Source organism: Sinocyclocheilus anshuiensis, unplaced genomic scaffold, assembly GCF_001515605.1.
Source record: "Sinocyclocheilus anshuiensis isolate Anshui unplaced genomic scaffold, SAMN03320099.WGS_v1.1 scaffold47, whole genome shotgun sequence".
NCBI lineage: Eukaryota > Metazoa > Chordata > Actinopteri > Cypriniformes > Cyprinidae > Sinocyclocheilus > Sinocyclocheilus anshuiensis.
Genome location: NW_015551047.1, coordinates 601735 through 625292, shown reverse-complemented (window position 1 = coordinate 625292; position 23558 = coordinate 601735). Strand labels below are relative to the sequence as shown.

General features: G+C 36.0%; 2 protein-coding genes and 1 long non-coding RNA gene across 5 annotated transcripts in view; 2 read left to right on the top strand and 1 right to left on the bottom strand.

The window, feature by feature from the left end:
• Positions 1-1455: 1455 nt before the first annotated feature.
• Positions 1456-8680, bottom strand: LOC107661848 (uncharacterized). Of its 2 annotated transcripts, none has more exons than XR_001631149.1 (4): positions 8296-8680; positions 6719-6926; positions 3198-3241; positions 1456-2147 (listed from the first exon to the last, which is right to left on the bottom strand). It is a non-coding gene; the product is annotated as an uncharacterized LOC107661848 (long non-coding RNA). The 2 variants fall into 2 exon arrangements; XR_001631148.1 differs by having other exon boundaries at positions 8306-8680.
• A 1798-nt stretch (positions 8681-10478) lies between these two features.
• LOC107661845 (histone chaperone asf1b-A) lies at positions 10479-18763 on the top strand. 2 transcript variants are annotated; one of them, XM_016451626.1, is made up of 5 exons: positions 10479-10772; positions 10859-10980; positions 13838-13953; positions 15643-15819; positions 18468-18763. In XM_016451626.1, exons 2-5 carry the CDS (start codon positions 10872-10874, stop codon positions 18657-18659), a joined length of 594 nt encoding a protein of 197 aa, XP_016307112.1. In that variant the 5' UTR covers positions 10479-10772; positions 10859-10871; the 3' UTR covers positions 18660-18763. The 2 variants fall into 2 exon arrangements, with proteins under 2 accessions (XP_016307112.1, XP_016307111.1); XM_016451625.1 differs by having other exon boundaries at positions 10479-10980.
• A 1199-nt stretch (positions 18764-19962) lies between these two features.
• LOC107661836 (cAMP-dependent protein kinase catalytic subunit alpha-like) overlaps positions 19963-23558 on the top strand; it is a 23053-nt gene continuing 19457 nt past the window's right edge. Inside the window, exon 1 of the mRNA XM_016451611.1 lies at positions 19963-20726. Within this exon, the coding sequence (XP_016307097.1) occupies positions 20678-20726 (49 nt within the window). The 5' untranslated portion in view covers positions 19963-20677. The remainder of the gene's footprint in view (positions 20727-23558) is intronic.

The window sequence follows — 23558 nt, the reverse complement described above, 5'->3', positions numbered from 1 at the left end:
GTTACAAAATAGCAGTACCCACTATAAAAATATGGATCGAATATTCCAAAAATTAATATGTTAAAAATACATATGAAATAAATAATTACTATTTTGGCTTCCGATGAGGAAAATAGACCTTATCCATCAGAGAAACAAGTGCGCAGCCATCTTAATTTGGTCTTTGAACATCCGTTTTTGCGGTAGCTCTGTATAGATGTAATATCAAATATAAGTAGACTGGGAAGATTTTAAAACTAGCGGTTCATTTATAAATTTGTATGACCTTTCACGCTGTGGAAATACAAACAGAAGACAGAAGACAAGCAGCGCGTAGTCATGCTAAATTCCACAATATAGAATAGACTATAATAGGGCACGGCAAATTGTTTTGTTGCATAGTTGGTATTACAAGCACTTCCTGTATCTGTTTGCCTCTTTAAGAAGAATCGCTTTATGTATCCCCCAATTGTAAGTCGCTTTGGATAAAAGCGTCTGCAAAATGACTAAATGTAAATGTAAATGTAGTAACTTTCTATTATATTAGAGACTGTATCTTCAGAGGAACAATAACACAATTAATTAGCTTCATAAAATAATGTTTTAATGTAAATTTGTGTTGTCCTCAATATTTTTAACATGGAACAACCATTTTATAAAAGCAAAGGCTCCTGAGGCCGTGCTTTATTGTAAATATAGTAACTCTGAGCGTTGTGCCTAACAAAACCCATTAGCAGTGATTATATTCACAATATAGCATGACCATTGTGCCTTTTAATCTTATATTTAAAAACAGCACGATTTAGCAGATTCTAAAACGGTGACATTTGAAAAGGCACTCCAGTGAAACATAATGCATGAAATATTTCAGTGTAAACATCCATGCTATGATAAAAGAATCAAAAACGATTCCAAATAGAATCCATTGTTGCACTGATCAAATTTCTGGACAATTCATATTCGATTAAATTATATATATAAGGAAACATTACTAAGGTAAATCTAGACAAATACAGCCGTTGAAATAATTTGTGAAAAGTGGTTTCAACAAACATACCAGATATGAGATTATGAACATCCTATATTGTGAACAAATTGATTTGAATAAATATTTAAAGGTGTAGTGTGCAAAATCTAGTGCCAACAAACAGAAATGAAAAATTGATGACTAATTTAAATAAAACATTTTAATTTAAAGTTTCAAATGCAGCTAGCTTCCATTATTCAGTCAAACAGATAGTCCCGCCCTCAAATTCACACCATTGGTTGAGCTGATGCTGAGGGATAGTTCACCCAAAAATGAACATTTTGTCATCATTTTGTCACCAAACAGTTGACGGTTGCCATTAACTTCAATAGTATTTTCCCCCCCATACTAATGGCTACCGTCAACTGTTTGGTTATACCAACATTTAAAAAAAAATACCTTCTTTTCTGCTCAACAAAAGAAAGAAACTCATACAGGTTTTGAACAACTTGAGGGTGAGTAAATTTTGACAGAATGGTCATTTTTTTTAGTGAACTATCCCTTTAAGTCTGGCCCATTTTGAATGCAAAACAGACTGCAATTCTGTTTTGTGCCACTAGGGGTGCAGCTATTACACACTTCACCTTTAAAAATATCTTAACACTACATACAAATATCAGCATTTGTATGTGTAAAGCAACCATTAAAACAGGTAACACAACATAAAATGACGTATTCAGAGAAAAGCTACCAGTCTAAAATGGCATGAAATGCTAGATGATCTGTACTGTGAAATATGTGGCCTTTTGGAGAGAGGATCTGTTCCTTCAAGTTTCTTCCAAGTAGTCCGACTCACTTTGTTTAGCCAAAACACAGCTGTGCCTTGTGCCTTCAAAAACGGTCCTTAGTTAATGTTTATCTGTTTAACCGTTTTGGAATTGAGTCACTATTATCATGTGCTGCTGGTTAGTCATAAACCAGTTTGTCAAATCAGTCTCTCCTCCTTGGGTAATTTCAGAGCGTCAGGCGTCTCAACACTACGTGCTCCTGACTGCTCCTCTGCGCTGGGTCGATACGCCCCTTCCGTCTGTCTCTTCTTCTTTACCACGCAGAACAGAAACACCAGAACAGCTGCTAAAATAGCCAGCAGTCCCACGACCACAGTTGGTACTACAATGGCCACAATATCAGGGCCCTGGTCCTGGACAAAGAAAAGTAGGGATGTTAATCAACTGGAGCAGTACAACATGATTGGCATAAAGAAACCAGATATTGTGATATGTTTTTATTCCAAGGCAATTTAGAATTGTAATAAAATTCCTTAGTTTGATCTGAGGTAGCAAACAAGATCCAGGGTTAAACTTTATTTTAAGTGGTCCTTGTTACAGTGTAATTATATGTTTAAATGCTGAATAATATTAATAACACCATGTACTTACTATAGGGTTGACATTTGGTTTAGGGTTAGTTGCATGTAATTATGCATAATCTACTGTTATTAAGGACACTGAAAAGTGATAAGTGTTACCGCATGCAGTAAACATTTCAATTTGAGGATATAGTAAAATGGAATGAAATTAAAAGAAATTCATACTTTTAATTCCACCAATTAATAATATGTTCAGTATTTTTTTATCAATCAGTATGAATTACCTATAAACATAAAAGTCAGAAAGATTTTTATTATTATTACTGTTATTTTCTTTAAGGAAATTAATAGTTTTATTCACCAAGTAAGTGTTTAAAAGTGTTTCCACAAAATATTATCCAGCACAACTGTTTTCATCATTGATAATAATCAGAAATGTTTCTTGCGTAGTAAATCATCATATTAGAATGATTTCTGAAGGATCATGTGGCGCTGAAGAGTGGAGTAATGATGCTGAAAATTCAGCTTTGAACACAGGAATAAATTACATTTTAAAATATATTGCAACAGAAAACAGATATTTTAAATTGTAATAATATTTCACAATATTACAGTTTTGCTGTATTTTGATCAAATATCAAAGCATGCACCCTTGGTGAACATAAGAAAATTATTTCAAAACATTTTTAAAAGATTCAGTTTCTTATTCTCAAATTTGGGAAACTATGTTTCTTAAAGATCAAACGAAGAGTATATTGGCCAATAGTTGATCAGATACTCATAAGAGAAATAAACATCTTTTCATTTCTAGACAGACGATGAGCTTCAGGCTAATAAGGGGAAATAAACACCTGACTACACTTCAGGAGAATTTCTACTTACTGGGCTGGGAGTTGTAGTGCTATTGGGCACTGTGGTCGTTTCCCCTGCAAATAGAAAACATTATAATTAGATGACAACTAATTGTGATCTACAGACACTAATATGATTTTGGTACTCGTCCTATGCCTCACAAATCTTGCATGGTTCTTTAATGACAGTGTTGCAGCTCAAAGTAGCATGTTTTGGTTCTTTAATATTTTATTTGAGGTGTCGGTATCATTTCAAGTCCCATCACTATGCTGCGCAGTGCGCACCTATGTCACAGAGCTCACTGTGAAGGCTATATTTCTGAGAAAAAGAAATGCTTTAATGACAGTGTTGCAGCTCAAAGTAGCATGTTTTGGTTCTTTAATATTTTATTTGAGGTGTCGGTATCATTTCAAGTCACATCACTATGCTGCGCAGTGCGCACCTATGTCACAGAGCTCACTGTGAAGGCTATATTTCTGAGAAAAAGAAACAAAGATATGAGAATGAGAAGTAAATGTTAATGAAAGAGGATCCTGAGCTTTTTCCACATTGAATGGTGTCAACTGTGATACATCTGCACTGTGATGGTGTAATCTCGCAATTTAAATGATTTACAGCAATATTATGAAACCCAGCACCTAACATTCAGTACGTGTGCACTGTTTTTTTCTTTGTTTAAATCTGGATCTTGAAAACAAAAGAAAAGTTGAGAGTGACTAAGTTAAATCTTGTTATGTAATTCCATATTCTAGTGCAATTCTAAAAGTTGACAAAATACACTTTTAGCATACGTTTCTTCTGGGAAAATTGGCCAAAATATTTAATGACTTATCTTTCACATGCAAATTGTTGTCTACAATGTCCTCCCTCGTAATTCCACAGAATAAGCCAAAAGCAATGAACAGTTCACAAATATAAACTAAAGGATAATGACTGTTTAGAAAAATAATAAAAATCAACATATCTCCCCTTCCTGTTTCTATAGGCAATACATCTATTCTACACAGTAAATAAAACTGCACTTGTCAAATAATTACATTGTCTTTAATCATTTTGACTGGATGATATTATATTCACTGTATATGCATTGATGATTTTGCTGGTGACATAGCATTTTGAATCTTCAACATTATGAATGTCTCAGTTATTTGGCCATTAGCTTTTCTAAAAACAGCAGCATTATACAAGTTTGGGCTTTCCTGAGAGCGTTATAATGGCAATTGCTGTTAGTAGGTTTAATTCATTTTCATGAATTATAGTTTAAATTGTGTGTTTTAATGAATCTGTTCAAAACTGTTCAGGTTTAATCATTTGTTTGTATGCCATTTTTCATGTAGCAAATGTTTTGGTCTCCAGTGGTAAGATCTACTTCCTCACATTTTTTAATAAATTACTTTATACATCGTTATAATTGTCTCTGTTTAATATTTTTTTAAAAAGCAAAGTAGCAGCTGGTCCCATATTTAGCCTCAATTCTTTAAGAAAACAACAAATCCCTCACACCCCAAATAATCTCAAAATTTGGCAACTTTGTAAAATCTCGAGTTTGGACTTTGACAAACTAATGTGCATTTGAAGGTCAGAGAACAAATAATGGTACAAACTGCTGACTTGATTGAAAATAAATGTTACATTTGCAAACTGATGATTAAAAGTAATGTTTAAACGCTATGACAACACACACACACATGGTATAGAGAGATCGACTGAGAGAAAGAGAAAGAGAGAGAGAGGGAGGATACATATAAAAAAGCAAAAATGTTAATCATTTACATGAGTAAATAATCCCTCGAGGGCAAAAGTGCAAAGATTACTTTAAAGAAGCAAAGAAACTTGCTGCAAGACGAGTCATGAAGCATGTGTATCACAGTAAATTTGTTTTATGTGTGACCATTTTTAGCTCCACTCGTGTATGAATCTCACAAAACGTTGTATCCCAAAAATGAGAAGAAAAATACAAATAAATGATATTTTACACAAATACGCCTATTTTATGGCCAAGCCTCAAATTCTCATTTTCTTTAAGTCAGTATCAAAGGCTGTTCAACAAACATCAAAATAATGTGTTTAAGTAATACGGTCACACTTTAGTTTGGGGACCAACTCTCACTAACTAACTATTAACTACCACTTTTGCCTCAATAAACTCTTAATTTTCTGGTTATTAAAGGGGTCATATGATGCGACTTCAATTTTTCCTTTCTCTTTGGAGTGTTACAAGCTCTTGGCTCATAAAGAAGATCTGTAAAGTTGCAAAGACTAAAGTCTCAAGACTGTAAGTACGTTTTTTATATTTAAAGAATTTGCCACTGACGATTCAAACGCGAGTTTTGAGCAGTGTAGAGTTTATTGCGTTTATTGTTTGTAATTTCTCCGATCACAAATGCAGACATGGTTTTATGTTTACGTGGCGCAATACGTGACTCAAAGCGTAAAAACACAGTACAAGTCATTACAATCAGTAATTATGTCCCAACTGGATGCAACAAATGCTTCGTTTGTAATGGGTTTTATTGGTTTTGTCTCGTCGCGCCGGACACATGGAAACCAGACTGTATGATGGAAACACAGTATGGTAGGGGCGTAACATTTCTGTCACACGGTTGAGGTATTCGGCCAATCACAATGCACTGGATAGCTGGCCAATCAGAGCACACCTTGCTTTTCAGACCGATGAGCTTTGTAAAAATCGACGCGTTTCAGAAAGGCGGGGCATAGAGGAGAAACAATAATGTACAGTATGTGGAAAATAATGTGTTTTTTTAACCTTAAACCGCATAAACACATTTCATTACACCAAATACACAAAATAATGTTCTTTTTAGCAACGTCATATGACCCCTTTAATAGTTAAGGTAGTTTAGGTATGGTGTAGGATTAAGGGATTTAGAATTTGGTCATGCAGGATAAGGCATTAATATGTGCTTTATAAGTAGGCTATAATAAACAGCCAATTTGATAGAAATATGCATGCTAATAAACAACTAGTTATTAGTGAGAATTGGACCCTAAACTAAAGCATTACACATAGTATTTCACATTACAGTAGTGAGAAAAATTGGACATTTTGTATAACAGTAATGAGAATTTGTGGCTGAAATGTACCTATACATGTCATGAAAATAATGTCACAGTACAAAAAATCTTAGCAAGTCCCCCTTTAAAATTGGTCTAATTTCTATAAGAAAAATATAATTTCTTACATCTTTCTTGTGATTTTCAGGGTGAAATATGATCTGGGGAGGTTTTCTGAGATTGATGGTTTATGATTACACACTTCTTGTACTTTTTGTACCATTTTATGTCTTTGCAACAACACCGTAAATGTTTCTGCAGGAACCTCGACATGCTTGAGCTTGTCTGTTCAAGAAACAGTCCTGTACTAACTAAGTACAAGTTAGAGGAGTGTTCCTCGTCTCTTGTGTTCAGATTAATCTGACGCAACTCCACTGAGCTGTTTAAATGCAGTGAGCTTTAACAGTGATTAATAGTCCGGATACTCTCAAATTTCAGTTTTGGACATGACTGCAGAGGTGGAGCGAGTGACTCACCCTGGGCCGAAACATTCCTGAGAAGCAGCAGCAGCAGAAAACTCCCTGCCAATAGCCCAACCTGCCGTATCATCTCCGGGATGGAGTCAATCTGCACCCCTACCCTCAACCAGAAGGGGCTGATGCTCCAGGTAGGGTGGAGCAGAGGTGGTCAATAAATCATGTCCGAGATCAAAGAATTAAAGCAGTCCTATCTGTCTCTAGCGAGCTGCAAAAGAAGAGCAGGAACGTCTGTTAGGATCTGAAGTTGCTTTGCTAATTTGATTTATTTGATTGTTGGCATTGTTTAAAACAATCAAAATCAGTTATATAACTAAATTACAAGTGACCAGAGGCGGACAGTAGTGAAGTATTTTTACTCTGATTTAAAATGACATTTTGTTTAAATTGACAAATGAGTGTTTTTCTTTAGAAAACATTTACTTCACAACATTCCAAAGCATGATATTGTACTTTTTACCTCACTACATTTCATATTAAATTTAATTTAATACTTAATTACATTAGAAATCTAGTACTTTCTTACTTTTACTCAAGTAAAATAATTCAAAGTTTTAAAAGAATACAAGAAAATATTACATTTTTAATGTTCGTAAGTATTATAGGTAAAACAACAACAACAACTTTTATTTATGAAATGTAGCGCAGTAAAAAGTACAGCATTATGCTTTGGAATGTAGTGAAATAAAAGTTTTCAGGGAAAAAAAGTACAGATACTTTTTAAATTTACTCGAGTAAAGTAAAAAATACTTCACTACTGTCCACCTCTGCAAGTGGGGAACCAGATCATTTAGCTTCCTAATCTTTTTGATTATGCTCTCCTAAATTACATTTTGGATTTAAAATAGATATAGCCTACATATAGGCCTATCCAAATGCACGGATTCATTCCCTTGATGTTTATTCCTTTGCATTTCAAAAGATCCTGTAAATTCTTTTCTAGTAAATATTTCTTCCATATGTATCGGGTGTGTTTAATACAGTGTTTCCCAACCTTTTTTTAGTCGCGGCACCCTTTGGAAATTTTAACAAACTTGTGGCACCCTACAAAATTAATTTTGTCACAATATTTGAATTTCTAACTTCTATGTGATCATTTGAAAGTTATAGATATTCGGTACAACGGGGAAGAACTGCTGAATATAATGTCATACAGATATTTTTAATATTATTAAAAAACTTGGTCCATCAATGGTGATAATCAGTAGAAGTGAAACCTGAGCGGTGAACTAATTTTCGGCAGCCGGAATTTCGGTGCATCTCTAATTATTGGCGACATCAGAAGTGGATTTTATATAATAGATGCTTTTTTGAACATTGTAGCAATTTACAAATATTCAAAAATGATTTTTTTACACGGCACCCCTGCTCTCGACAGACGGCACCCCGGTTGGGAAACACTGGTTTAATACATAACAGCTGACCCTGGCCATATGTAATAGAAAAAGGTTTTTATTTTTCATTTCTCAACCTGTAACCTTTATCCAGTCCACGACATGCACATTCCTTCCACTTACTTGTGTTGCTAAGGAAACATTCATCCATACGAGGCACATAAACAGAAACAAAACAAATACCTGTGTGTACCTTCATAATCCACGATGTTCCCCGACGAATAGTTTATATGCAGACTGTATATCCAATAGATCTGACCGTAGCTCGCTTCCGCCTCACCTTACCGGTGAAATGAACTGTTTAAACCGAAACTATCGCGACACTCCGGCGTCCTGCTCATAATAATAATACATTGTCCTTCAAGATGCCCTGCTATCAATGGTGGTCTTGTGCGGTTGGTATTTACTAGAGTGTTGAGTGAATGCTCGAGCTGAGTTCTTCTTCTTCCTAAATTCTCGTCGCTGATCACATGGTTCAGTGTCGTGTTACAACACCTGAGTCCAGCTATTACCTGTGGCGCGAGACAGTCGCGCTATTGTGCGCAGACATGCACCTGCGCACCGGAGCGATGACTTCACTGACGCACATCAGCACTGTTTTAATCTTGTGTCCTTGCTAATTAGAATATTTCACGGATGTCAAATGGTTTGCATGTGTATCTGACTGATTTGAGGTTTTAATTCGAAGCTATTTTTAGCTGTCATTAAAGTTTAAAGATATTAAAATAATGCAAATGTAAATGTAAACGTACACTAGCACCCCCGCCCCCCTTCTCTCTCTCTCCCTCACACACACACACACACACACATTATCAATACCATCCGTTTGAAATGCTCTGGTAGTGTTGCGACCTCCAGTGGTAGCGAATCAAGTTTTAATCTTATAAATAAAAATTCTTGACATACCACAGTTCTGTTAATCCCTTTCCTCCTTTTAGGAAAATCATGAACCACTTCGTTACTGTTGATTCGTTGATGACCCACACAGAAAAAAATAGGAAATTAGCATTAAACTTGCCCACTAGACAGTAAAAAGTATGAATATGAATGAATGAATGAATGAATCTACTTAAATATTGTAATCTCAAGCGACAATGTAAGGAATAACCATAGCCTACATTTAAACGTATTTTTGAGTAGTAATATTCAATTATTAATCTTTAACTGTTATCTGTTTCATCTTGAAATGGAATTGAAGTTCTTGTCAATAATAAAGATATTATTAAGATAGAATAAGTATCGCTTTTTATTTCTCCTCTTTCCTATTTCTTGTTTCATTTCTGTTTCAGTTTTTATAACCATTTCTTACTATGTGTCAGTAAGTTGTTGTTTTTTAGCATGTAAGTTTGGCAGTGTTATTTTTTAGGATTACTGATAAACTACTGTCGTTTGATTTGAATTATTTGTATTTGTTATTTATTTTAGTACAATTATGTCTGAATTTATTATGTCTGTATAGGTCTTTTATTAAGTTTTTAGTTTTATTTAATTTTAGTTATTTTAATACTTCAACAAACTAAATGAAAATGAAATAATATATATATTGAATTTATAAATGTGTATGTATATATACATATGTATGTATGTATGGTTGTACATACACATATATGTAGTTGCTTTTTTGGTGTTTGGCTTAGTGTTATGTTAGAATCATTATTATACTCATACCTTTTGTTCTTTAATATTTTGAATTGTTTTTAGCTTTATTTTTTGTTTTTCATTTAAATGTTAAGTTTTGAAATTTTGTTGTATGCATTTGTCATTTTTATTTAATCTCTTTATTTTTAAAATGTGTATAGGTAGTATTTATAAAGTTTTAGCTTTTAGTTTTGGATCTGTTTTTAGTGTTTTAATACTACAATTGATTGCTTCTGTTGTCCTCATTTGTAAGTCGCTTTGGACAAAAGCCTCTAATAAATGACTAAATAATAATAACCTAATATTTTCCACAAACTCTCTAAACGTCATTTCATTAGCTTATTTGATACACAGACAATTACAAACTGTGCAGATTGTCAGTGATTTTTCTGGCGTCTTTCACAATTCAGATTTAATTCACAATTCATAAAAAATAAAAAAAACTCTTTTGCTGGTTCATATGCGTCTGAAAGACTCAGCAACTGATTTTCTTTTTTTCTACCCAATAGGCTTTCTTACTACTATCTACCCAGTTAACAGTAAAATATAATTCTATATTTTTAAAACCATAATATAAACTACACATTCAACCGCTGAACTAAACTTTAGCTAGGAAAGATGATGCAGCCAATCAAACCCAGAGGAGGGCTCGTCCATATAACAGCTGTCACTGCCGTCCAATCATCGTCCGCAGAATCCGGGACTTTAGATTTACTGGCCAATCAGCGCACAAACCAATCCGCTTTCCGTGATGCGTACTGGAGCTGTCTGAAAGCTCTGGCGGGAGACAACGCTGCTTGTATTGTCTGTCAGTTTAAGTAACGGGTTTCGTGAAATAATATTTGTTTTACGTCTATACGTTACTTTAGGTCATATTTTGAATTCTTTTTCCTTTTAATTTGGGAGGAGAAGCAACCTAGACTTCTCTATTCTCCTGCTTTAACAGTATAGTCTGCGGTATCGGACTAATAGCTCGCAAGCTAAGAAGTGAAACCAAACCTTCTAAGAGTTTTACTTGAAACGTCAGCTGAGTATTTGAATTTGTTCTCGGTTTATCGGTCTTGCATTGTTTTGGGGGTAAACTGTGTCAATTTCCTTGTTACTACAGTAACGTTAGAGCTATGGCAAAAGTGCAAGTGCTAAATGTAGCTGTCCTGGACAACCCGAGTCCATTTGGAAACCCGTTTCAATTCGAAGTAACGTTTGAGTGCATGGAGGATCTTCCCGAAGGTGAGTATTATGTTTAATTGAGTTTTGGTGTATTTTCTCCTTATTCATTAGCTTTGCTAGCTAACGCGCTAACTCCTCCAGATGACGTCAGAATGGCGGGTGATTGAAGCGCGCGAGGAAGCTGAGCTGTAACTTTTCCTTTGTGCTTCTCAGTTAACACCAAAGCTAATCGTCTCTCTTCGTTTTGTCGTTTTCTATTGTGTGTATTTCTAAAAAAAAAAAATCTTTGCAAATAATTAACTGCAGTAATACATATTGACGATATTATTTATTAAAATCTATCAAATGTGACCCTGGAGTTTTCAAGTTCAAGTTTTGAGATATTTACGGTAGGCCATTTACAAAATATGATCTTTACTTAATATCCTAATGATTTTTGGCATAAAAAAAAAAAATCTATAATTTTGACCCATACAATGTATTGTTGGCTATTGCTACAAATATACTGGTTTTGTGCTCCAGGGTCACAAATTAGTAAATGCAATGCATTACTCTAATTCCACTGTGCTACAGGGTTGCCATGTAGAAACGTTAATATTTCTGTAAAATTTTTGTTAAAGTTGATCTCTGAACAACAGTGTAGATTTATCAAATACAAGAAACATCCTGATGAAATGTACATAAATACAGTCAGATCACTTTGCTTACCTGTGTGACCCAGTACTAGAAAAGGAAATGTAAAATGTTAAATCTGCACTTTTAATTCCAAGAAAATCATACACTACTACTAGTCATGCAACCAAGCATGCATTTTTATTTAATAAAAAATACAGTAAAAACAGTAATGTTGTAAAATATTATTAGAATTAAAAATAAGTGTTTTCTATTAGGGCTGCAGGATAAATCACATGCGATATTTAATGCGATTCTTGTCAGTAAAGCCGGTTCTGTAATCAGCAGTAAATTTCCATCATGTGCGTTAGTGTAAAAAGATGAAAACGTTACGGTACCAGGTTTTCTTAAGTACCGGTGGTACCGAGTACCTGGTCAACCCGGTTCTTGATGAGCTATCCGAAAGGTGCGCAGATGCGTTCTCTTCATAAAAGCAAATCAAAATGAGGAAACGCATCAAACTAACAAAACACTTTAAAGACAGACACCCAGATCAAATGAAAGAGTTCAAGCAGGTAAGTTTCATTTACATTTTTAATATTTAGATCTTCTCAGTGCTTCCCATACACTTATTTATTTGTGGCTGCTCGCCACAATATCAAAACTGACTGCCACAAATAGATTTTCCAAAAGGCTTTGACTTCGGTGAGTAAACATGAGCACTGCACATGTCAACGTCGAAACCCGGTGCGGGTGTTTTTATATCACTGTATTTCTGAAGGAAACCGACTGTCTTCAGAAAATTATGGATGTCATTTTCATTTCATCTGGCCTGTAATGCCTGATAAAGCAGCGTTTGTCAGCACAGCGCTTATTTGATTACAGCCGTTACCGGGGAAACCTCTATCCCTCCCGGTTTACAAGCGCCTCCTGCTGCAAGAGAATGAATTTGCATATATATGCCGCCACAAATAGAGTGCAAGTCTGTGGGAAACACTGCTTCTGTTATGAATATCATTCAGTATTTTAATTTGAATGTCAGATTGAAATGAACATTGCTGTTATTGGAGTAGTTAATCGTTAGCATAAGCGTGGCTAACGCTAATATAATGAGCATTAGAATTAAGTTTCTTTATTAACTATTAATGCTCCTATAACTTTTGTTAGGGTAAAGAAAAACAGGAGGACATGATGATATTTACTATTTTTACACACCAGAGGCTTTTAAATGAATTGTGAATCTAAAATATGCGTGTTAGAGAGGGTACAAATGGTTAACATTGTTTGTGTCATATCAGTCAGAAAAGCAGTTTTGTTTTTTTTTTTTTTTTTAGCTAACTTAGTTGTTATTCTTGGCTGAATAACTCTAGGTTTTCAAAAGCCCTTTAAAATTAAATATGTACACAGTTTGGATTAAATGAAAGTATAGTAAAAAAATTTTTTAGCATGTTTTGCTTTGGTACAGAGAACCGTGGATTTTCACTGGTATTGGTACCGAATACTGAAATGTTGGTACCGTGACAACACTAATGTACGTGCTTTCACATGAAGCAGCATTTACTACACACAGAGCCGTTGTTCACTGGCAAGCTGTGCAAAACCACGATCATATATGTTCTGATTACAGAACCGGCTTTACTGACAAGATGCGCATTCAATTTCAGATGCGATTTATTGTGCAGCCATATTTCTATTTGAATAGATTTTCAATTTTAATGTATTCCTGTGATGCAAAACTGAATTTTCAGCATCATTTCTCCAGTCTTCAGTGTCACATGATCCTTCAGAAATCATTTTAATATGCTGATTTGTTGCTCAAGAAACATTTCTCATTATTGTGTTGAAAACATTTTTGCTGCTTAATATATATTTTTGGGAATCAGTATATATTTTTTATATATATTATATATTCTTATTCTTTGATGAATAGGAAGTTTAAAAGAACATAATTTCTTTAACATCATAAATGTCAGTTATATGCAATTTAATTTAATGTGTCCTTGCTGAATAAAAGTATACATTTCTTTGTTTTGATTTTTTTTTTTAAACTGGACTTACCCCAACCTTGTGAATGGTAGTGTATTTTGTTTTCCACAAATAAATTACGCTGAAAAAAACTTTTCAACATGACGTCTTCTTTCAAAAACATTACAAATCTTAATTATTTAAAACTTTTGGCCAGTAGTGTATGTTATAGTGTTTTTGTTTTTTTCTGAATAGTTGAAGAAAAAAATTGTTGTAATTACACATTGTGTGGGACAGTCTGATCTTTTGCATAGACATGTATTTGTTTTCTCTGTTATAGATCTTGAATGGAAGATTATTTACGTGGGCTCAGCAGAAAGTGAAGAGCATGATCAGACTCTTGACTCCGTCCTGGTTGGTCCAGTTCCTGCAGGCCGACATATGTTTGTGTTTCAGGTGAGATCATAACACAGATTATCATTATCAACAGTAAAAACGCAATGCTTTGCATTCGACTTAAAGGGGTCATATGATGTAATTTCAATTTTTCCTTTCGCTTTGAAGTGTTACAAGCTCTTGGTGCATAAAGAAGATCTGTAAAGTTGCAAAGACTAAAGTCTCAAATCCAAAGAGATATTCTTTATAAAAGTTAAGAGTCAACCACACCTACTTAAAACGGCTCGTTCTAACGCCCCACATGTCTACGTCACAATGTGGGAAGATTTGCATAACGCTGCCCAAATGTTCACGCAAAGAAAAAGGCGTAACTTTTATTCTCGCTGTAGTATTGTTGTTGCCGCCGCTGCCTTGTCGTGAAGGCGCTGTGTGTTTCGTTGTGAAAGCGAAACTACTTTGTTTGGCCTTCCAAAAGAGGACACGACTAGAAATCAGTGGTTAAGTTGTATTTACAACACTGTTCCAGAACACTTCAACCCAAATATTCAGATTTATGGAGGACTGTTTCCTGGGAGAGTAGCTTACAATTCGTCTGTGGCACAAAGGCTGTTTCTATAAAGTGGGGCAGTCAACTTTGCAAGGACAGTCTGGCTGTTCTGACTCACAGTCTGGAAGTATGTTTTTATATTTAAAGGATTTGCCACTGATGTAACACTCCAAAGAGAAAGGAAAACTTGAAATCGCATCATATGACCCCTTTAATGTTTTTGTCTCGTCGCTCCGGCCGGACACTGCATCATAGTATGGTAAGGGGCGTAACATTTTTGTCACACGCTTGAGATATTCGGCCAATCACAACGCACTGGATAGCTGGCCAATCAGAGCACATGAGCTTTGTAAAAATGAATGCATTTCAAAAAGGCGGGGCATAGAGGAGAAACAATAATGTACAGTATGTGGAAAATAATGTGTTTTTTTTTACTTTAAACCACAAACATATTTCATTACACCAAATACACAAAATAATGTTCTTTTTAGCAGCATCATATGACCCCTTTAAAATATATTCTAAGACAATTCTACTTTGTAAATAACACAAATAAGGTATAAATTAGCTATTTTCAAAGTGTTGCGTCTGCTTAATGTAACTTCTTTTTTGCATTTCATCAGTACTTTTATAGCTACAATCTCACCACAACTATAATTGAGATTATTTATAAAGATTACATGTTGTCACACAGCAGCAGAGTAAAGTTGTCAGTCCTGTATTTGAGTTATTCATACGGCTGCATTCACATATTTCGGTTATTTATGGGAGTGACAACCGCACCTGTAAATTTTCAGGACTCAAAACTCTTATTAAAATATAATGAAATGACTCCAATTAAAGGGGTAGTTCATTAAAAATGGTAAATTAACTCATTCATGTGAACCTGCCTAACTTTCTTCTGTGCAACACAAAAGTAGATTTAGCTAGCAGAACATGAGTAAACATTTTTTTTGTGTGTTGAACATTTGAAACTACATGAGTGTGGTTTATAGGTTATTCCTATTTGTGTCCTATGTGTGTACATTTAATATAGGATAACTATTCCTGTAATGTTATCCTATATTAAATGTACACACAGAAAGCTAATTATTGCACTTATCCTACAGTTACACCCAGTTAGAGTCATGCACGTATTCAAAGTAATACTTTTCTTTCCCTCATTACTTTCTGTTATGGTATTTTTGTCTTTCATGCAACAGGCAGATGCTCCAAACACCGCCCTAATACCTGAGAGTGATGCTGTGGGTGTCACTGTTGTTCTGATCACATGCACATACAGAGGACAGGAGTTCATACGTATTGGCTACTATGTTAACAATGAGTACACAGACACTGAGCTTCGTGAGAATCCGCCCCTCAAACCTGACTACGGACAGGTATGTCAACATGTTTCTTACACTCTAGAGTTTTGCAGCTTTTCATCCATCTGTGTTCTAGCTATAGGAAATATACATAACAAAAATGAAACCAAAAAATATCATCTCATTTTTCACTGACAAGTTCACTATAAATGGTTGTCCAAAAATAGTTTAGAATAAGATAGTTCCTCACCTTTGGAACTAAAATGTGTAAATGTAATGGAATGTTGCAGTATTTATGGTAATTGATTTATCCTTGAACCTCCTTGTTTTTTTTTTTAATTCATGTGCCCTTGTAAACTTTAATCAAAAACATTAGTGTAAGGTTGTCCAATGGCCAGACATGTTTTAATCCCTTTTCTCCAGCAACCTGTCACTCCACAACTGACTGCACACTTGCACTCTGATCTGCTTCTGTTTAGCTTGCAATGGCCACTTTTCTATGATCTAATCAATCCCTGATAAATGGGGGAAAAAAATCTCACTCAATAAGCCATTTAGCTTGGATATACACTACCGTTCAAAAGTTTGGGATCAGTAAGACTTGTAATGTTTTTTAAAAAGAATCTTCTGCTCATCAAGGCTGCATTTATTTGATCAGAAATACAGAAAAAACAGTAATTTTGCAAAATGTTATTACAATATAAAATACTGGTTTCTATTTTAATATCCTTTAAAATATCATTTATTTCTGTGTTCAAAGCTGAATTTCCATCAGCCATTACTCCAGTATGAAGTGTCACATGATCCTTCAGAAATCATTCTAATATGCTGATTTATTATTAGAATTATGTTGGCAACAGTTGTGCTGCCAAATATTTTTTTGGAAACCGATACTTTTTTCAGGATTCTTTGATGAATAAAATGTTAAAAAGAACACATCATCATAATATTTCACAATATTAAATTTTTTCCTGTATTTTTGATCAAATAAATGCAGCCTTGATGAGCATAAGAAACTACTGTAAAAACAAAAAATCGTTCTGATCCCAAACTTTTGACCGGTAGTGTATGTCATAATAGGAAAGAAAAGACTGTTGACTTTAATAACACCTGTTTTGGACAACCAATATCAAGTAGAAAATGAATGGCTGCTATGTAAACTAAAGGCCATTGGTTATTTTAAAAACAGATGAGTTCTTCAATATATCTGGCCCCAACTTGCTCTTTCATATGGTGTACGGCAATACAAGAATGAACACTGTACTCGTAAAGCCATTTCATTGGGTTTTAATAGTTTTATTAAGAGGTATCTTCAGTTTTATCTGAATAAAACATGTCAAATGTACAACTGTAGTTCATTTGAGTAGTGCATAATATCACTCCTTAGTAGCAATTCTAATAAAAATGGTGCAAAAAAGGTGTGGACTATTATGAGGGTTACCGTGTAAGTCAGCGGTTCTCAATTCCAGTCCTCGCGTAACCCGCTCTGCACATTTTGTATGTTTCTCTTATTGCTTCAGACGTTTGTTATATTTGACTGTAAGTGCCCTGCGAAGTGGACATTACCGGATATTCCTCCATGATTCCAGTTTGAAGGGAGCGTATATGTTCCATACAAAGGGCATTTAAGTGTGCGAGACGTGAATTTAAATTGTATTTATTTACAGAGGTATATTATGTCCCACTTCACGCTTCTCTAGTAAGTTTCGTATGTGTGTGAAGACGCTGCAGGCAGCGGCGCAGCGCAAATCTGTAAATGAATATTCCGAAGTGAAGTAAACTTCAACGGATTTCCCCTGCTCAGGGAGTAGGGAGCAATGGACACTGTGTAGGGACCATGTCAGTCGGAACACAGTTCATGCACGGAGCTCACTTCTAACGAGATGATGATCTGAATCAGGTGTGTTAACAAAGTGAGACGTGAAATATGCAGAGCGGGGTTACGCGAGGACTGGAATTGAGAACCGCTGCCGTAAGTCACAGTGCTTTAGGATTTCAATTAACAAAATAACATTTTGTAAAATAAATAAATATATATTTGTATAACAAAGGTATTATTATTACTATAGTAATATTTCTTTGTTTAATTTACGTAATTTAATACTAATATACTACTACTACTACTAATAATCATTTTCATTATTATTGTATTGTAATATTGAAAGAGTTGCATTGAAAACAACAGTGTGAATTTTTAAATTCTATATTGGTTTAATTTATGAAATGTAATAAAATAAAAAATAATAATAACAATTATTATTTATTAATTTTTATTATTATTTTATAGTTACAATTTATAGAATCTTGTTTTCGCCACAGAATAAAATAAAAAAAGAAATAAATTAAAAAGGTAATTGTGACTTTTTATCCCACAATTCGAACTTTTGTATTGCAATTGTAAGTTTATATCTCACATTTCTGACTTCTCAGAATTGCATGAAAAACGTCAGATAAAATGTTGCAATTACCTTTATTTTTGTTATTTTTTTTGTGGCAGAAACAAGCTTTCATAAACATGGAATGGATTCCATAAAAACAAAAGCGTGAATGTGGCCAGAGACAACATGCTAAAATTGATTGTAAATAAAACATTTTGAAGATATATTTTACAACTTTTCCCTAGGGGGTGTTGTGTTGTTGTCACTTTTTTCATCCCTGATGAATTTGCATCCCTGTAAAATTAAAGTGTGTATTCAAAGCCCTTTTTATCTGCTTGCTTTCAGCTCCAGAGGAACATTCTGGCTTCCAACCCACGTGTAACCAGATTTCACATCAACTGGGAGGGATGTGCTGAGAAAATGGAGGATTCAGAGAACGTGGACCCTGCACCCAACAGCATGCTGCCCCCATCCTGCACTCCGGGAAAAGCACCTCCACTCGGCCTGCTGCCAGACAACTCCATGGACTGTTTGTAGTGACGCAGGCTCCTGTGAATAGTCCTCACATCTCAAGGCTCATCCGTGAGCTCAGGTCAATCTGGACACTGTGGAGGAGAGACGGGATTATTCAAACACATCAGAAATAAAAATGAATCTAATTAATCTAATTTCTTACAGTCGTCACCTATTCGAAACAAACCAGTGGTGTGCAGAATATGGCAAATCCTCCGGTATGCAATAAACATGTTTGCTTTCCAGTTCGAAACGTGAATGGAGAGCTGGTGAGTCATGAATCTAAGACATGATTTAGGTATTAGGATGTGCTGCATCTAATGCCATCAACCTTTTGATCCAAAACTGATCCTTTCTCAAACCGAAAGGGGATGGAAGATCAGCTCAGCAGATAAGATGTCAAATGCATTATTCATTTAGCAGACGCCATCAGAAAAATTGTGTAAAAGGTTGCAGCAGACAATATTTTTGTAGGTGGGACTTTATTATATTGTGTGTATATATAAATCTGTCTTTTTTGTATGCCAGTTCTCAATGAAATAAATGTTTTGTTACGTGATAATGGTCATTGAAGTTGTTTTACTTTGATTTGCGTTGTGCACAGAGTGGATGCAGCTGTGCAGCCTTTTCATTCATAAAAAAAGCTGTTGTGTTGCATTATGCAGGAGTTCACCATGTTTGGAGTGACACAAGCCGCTTGCTTGTTGCTTGGCAACATGGGCTATTGCAGCATCTGTGACAAGACCTCAAAGTAGCGTCTTTTTTTTTTTAATCGGTGTTTAATTTAGTGTCACATTGTGGGTTTTGCTCTTCGTGTTCTTGCACGGCATTATTAATGCATTTGCGGTTGCTATGCACAGTAAAGCATGCAACCTGCTCGTACATGTGCATCCCACAACTGCGTTGGTTAGGGCTCGTTTTCCGTGTCCTGCAAGACAAATCCGTTGCAACCGAGCAAGCGCATTATTTGCCAAAATGCAATGCTTATACCTGCGTATATGACCTCAGCGTGGTTGTTTTGCAGAAGACAGACCTCGTTTTAATATTCCATAGACGTAGGGTGTTCGCGTTTTCAAATTCTGACCAACTTTCTAAAAATAGACCGTCTTGACGTCATACAGCCTATCACGGATTAGTCCAGGGGGAGGGGCTTGCGCGGCCATTTCGCTAACAAACACACCGCTGAGGACCATCAAAGGATTATGAATGAAACCGATTCTGTATTGAGAAAGCAAAACACCGCGCCCGCTTACAAAGACGGAACGCGAAACAGAGAAACCTGTGTTAATAAAATGAAAATAGATTACGTTATTTGTCAATTTGCGGAGGTGGGATAACATCCTGCAGACTGATAGTGTTTGGCCAATCATCGCTCTCCCTGCGTTGGATTACTGAGCTCTTGTCCAATCAGCTGCGCGCTCTGCTAGCGCGTCACAAGCGTAACGGCCAATAGGCATCGCGTAGGTCTCGCTGAAGCAGGAGTTCCCTGTAGCTGTGCATTGAGGATTAATGGAAGGGGTCTGACTGTCGAATTATGCGAGCTACATAGTGCACACGACCGAATTGCTTCATCAACATAAACAAGCAAACGATCACGCTACCGAAAAGGTTTGGCGAAGTCGGCGTGCTGCGACCGGAATCGCGCGCGGACGGTGAAAACAAGGGCTCGTGGCGCTCAAGAGGAAAGTCGAGGGCCTCGCTGAGGGTTAGCAGAGCGAGAGAAGGAGAAGAAGACGGGCTCTTAGTGCTATTTCAGCGGACCGGACCCGACCCAGGAGAGCTGAGAGACGTTACCAAAACCGAAGTTCTGCAACCAGACAGCTACTGTTAGCTAGCTAGCGCTCGCTCGCTAGCTAACTAACCAGCTACTATCAACCTCCAGACTTTATGTGGTCTGACAGCGTACTGCGATCCAGCGAGTTATGATCAGACATAGCTAGTGCAACGGACGCAGAAATCGTATGAGCAGTAAGGGGACGGAGTCTGAAGACAGTTGGCGTCAAGACAAGTCGATTTAGATCTGTTATACCTGGCCTGCAATCATGGGCAACGCGCCCACCGCCAAGAACAAGGGCAATGAGATGGAGAGCGGTAAGTGCTTGTGTGTTTACTTGAATTAGTCACACTAAGGCTGGGGTTCAAACCATAGTGAACCGCCTGCCTCAACTGATCTTGGCCATTCATTTCTATTGAATGAATGACTAACATGATCTGGCATCATAGTTAAAGGTATAGTTCACCCCAAAATGGCAAAACTGCTATTTACTCGCACCCATGTCCTTGTAAACCTGTTTGACTTCCTTATGTGGAGCTCAAAGGAAGATGGCAGTGTCACATTAACTTAAAAAATATTTACAGATATAGTGCCTGTGACTAGTGACTTTTTCATGTCACATTATAGTGCCAAGCTAGAATATTTGGAAGTGTGAATGAGAACTGTGGTAGAAGGCAATAATATTCACTTAAATTTGTGTCTGTCAGACCGAGCTATCCTATGGCTTCAAAAGACTTAGAATATTGTGCACAAGTTGCTTTGCTTGTCGGCTTGTAACTTATTTTGTACACAAAAGACGCAAAGTAAACTACACTAAAAATAAAGTTTCCAAAAGGTGGTGGGTTCACAGCAATGCCATAGAAGAACCATTTTGGGTTCAGTCAACAGTTCTTAAAATAACTTTTTTTTTCTTTCTCAGTGTAAAGAACACCTTAGAACCTTTTTCCACTTCCACAAAGTGTTAAAGGTTCCATGGAACCAATTGAACATTCTTCTTGGAGCCATAGTTATTAGATAACAATAGCTGTAAGATTTAGAACTATAGCTCTTGAACTTCGTGTTTGCTAATTTGGCTGTTGAAACAATGAACTGCCGTTAAACTATAATAAAGTCACAGGCAGTATTCATAGGTGCAATTCTCTTCTTAGATATCAGTTTATTCCGTCCCTCATTAAAATCGAATTGATCTCTAAGCTAAATAGCCTGATGTCCTCGCCCATTTGAACTTCATAGCGCTAAGATTACATATCATCGTAAATGGAAGCATGTTCCAGGAACAGCTGAGAAAAGGAGCCCTAATTCGGCAGCCGCAGTGGGTTTCATGAGAAAAGAATCTCTGACCCCAAAGGTCAAACCAGCAATAACTGTATTTATGAGGGGGATGTGAGTGAAGAGGACCTGAAACATAAACACAGGCCTGCCATGAGTCTTCAGAGAGTACTTGGGAACCGATGCGAGGAGGAGGAGGTCCGGGCTGGTAAAGTCATGGAGGCGGGGTCATATGATGCAGCCTGTGTGATCCAGCCAGCCTGGAGTGTTGACGCTGAACAGTCTCTTGAACATCATGTGATGACCACTGTTATGAACAAGACCACTTTGTGTGTGGCCTTCTGTCTTCATCTTCAGGCGATGTAATCTCTGCTTTCTCTCTTTTCCTGTTGCAAAAGTTTGCTTTGCTTCTGCTTTCTTGTGAGTTTTGAATCACAGCATCAGATGTCTCTAGGATAGTCCTTCATTTTATAAGCGCTTTTTGCCCACAAGGGATGGGTGGCATGTTTTTTTTTAATATATATATTTACAAAGTGCGACAGCAGAAAAGTTTCACCTGGTAGTGACTTTGCTATGCGGTTTACCACGATACTGACTACATAGCAAGCAGCAAGTCTGCTTTACCTTATTACCTCATGTGAGGACGATTGGGTAGTATGAAGTAAACCGAAAATACAGCGTGTTAAGCAAGGTAGAACTTACTAAGGGGTGTTTGTTAGATGTAACAGAGTTTAGTTGTTTTGCTGCCTCAATGGAAAATTCATCTGATGTCATAGGCTAGGTATTCAATGGCATCAAACGTGGTTTGTTCTAGGGCTGTGTATCACCAGCAAAGTCACGATACGATTACGATACATATGTCACGGTACGATACATATGTCACGATACGATACATATGATACAGGACTGCACTGAATTTCACCTCAGCAGAATTTAGTAAAACTGCTATTTAATATGCACGGCATACTATAGGGCCAATTCTAACTATTGGCAGAACAGGCAGTTGACCTCTGCATTATGAAGGGCCTCCATAACTGTACTACAGTACAATATAGGTAGTGGCATATGTTTCATGTTTACATTGGGCACTCCCCACCAGGTACAATATTCTGATTGTTTACATCTGGTTTTTAAGCCCATAAATAATAATGTACTCGTTCTAATACATTTATATTGTAATGTACTCAATACTCATACTAATATATTAAAAAATCATCTTTACATTGCTGGTAGGTTATCATTATTTAGCCTAGCACAAATTAACACATTTTCTACATTTAAAAAAATAAAAATTAGAAGAGTTCTAAACTAATGCGCTGTCTTCACTGTATCTAACGCACACGCGTTCATGCACTCAAACAGATCACGTTGTGTGCGCGCACATACATTCAGTAACACAAACTTTTTAGCGCTGCCCCGCAATTTTATCAATAAAATAGCTTAATCGCTCAAAAGATACATTATCTTTCTCAACCAGGAGCTGGTAACATCATTGTTTCTAAAGGAATTAAAGCCACAGCTTCACTGTTAATAGAGAAACGCGGAAAAACGGTGGTAATTCATACATACACAGCCTGATGTAGGGCTGCACGATTATGACAAAAATCATAATTGTCAATTATTCCTTTGAAATTGTAATTGCGATTATTGATTACAATTAAATGATGTTTACACCTTTGTTTGAAGCAACTGCATGCCATAGTTTTATATGAAAATAAACAAGCTGAAAACACTAACTGAAAAACTTTTATTGTATTTCTATTAGGGATGTCAATTTTCGATCATTTCCATGATCGAGCGTCGTTTAAATTAACGATCAATTAATCGATTAATCGTTAACCTTAATGCTGCAAAATGCGTCTATGCAGCCCGGCATGACA

What these genes read in the sequence shown, in the direction of transcription:
- LOC107661845 (XM_016451626.1), top strand. Translation starts at nt 10,872, where the DNA reads ATGGCAAAAGTGCAAGTGCTAAATGTAGCTGTCCTGGACAACCCGAGT. An exon ending in CATGGAGGATCTTCCCGAAG is followed by an intron (nt 10,981 to 13,837) that starts GTGAGTATTATG and finishes TCTCTGTTATAG; the next exon opens with ATCTTGAATGGAAGATTATT. An exon ending in TCAAACCTGACTACGGACAG is followed by an intron (nt 15,820 to 18,467) that starts GTATGTCAACAT and finishes GCTTGCTTTCAG; the next exon opens with CTCCAGAGGAACATTCTGGC.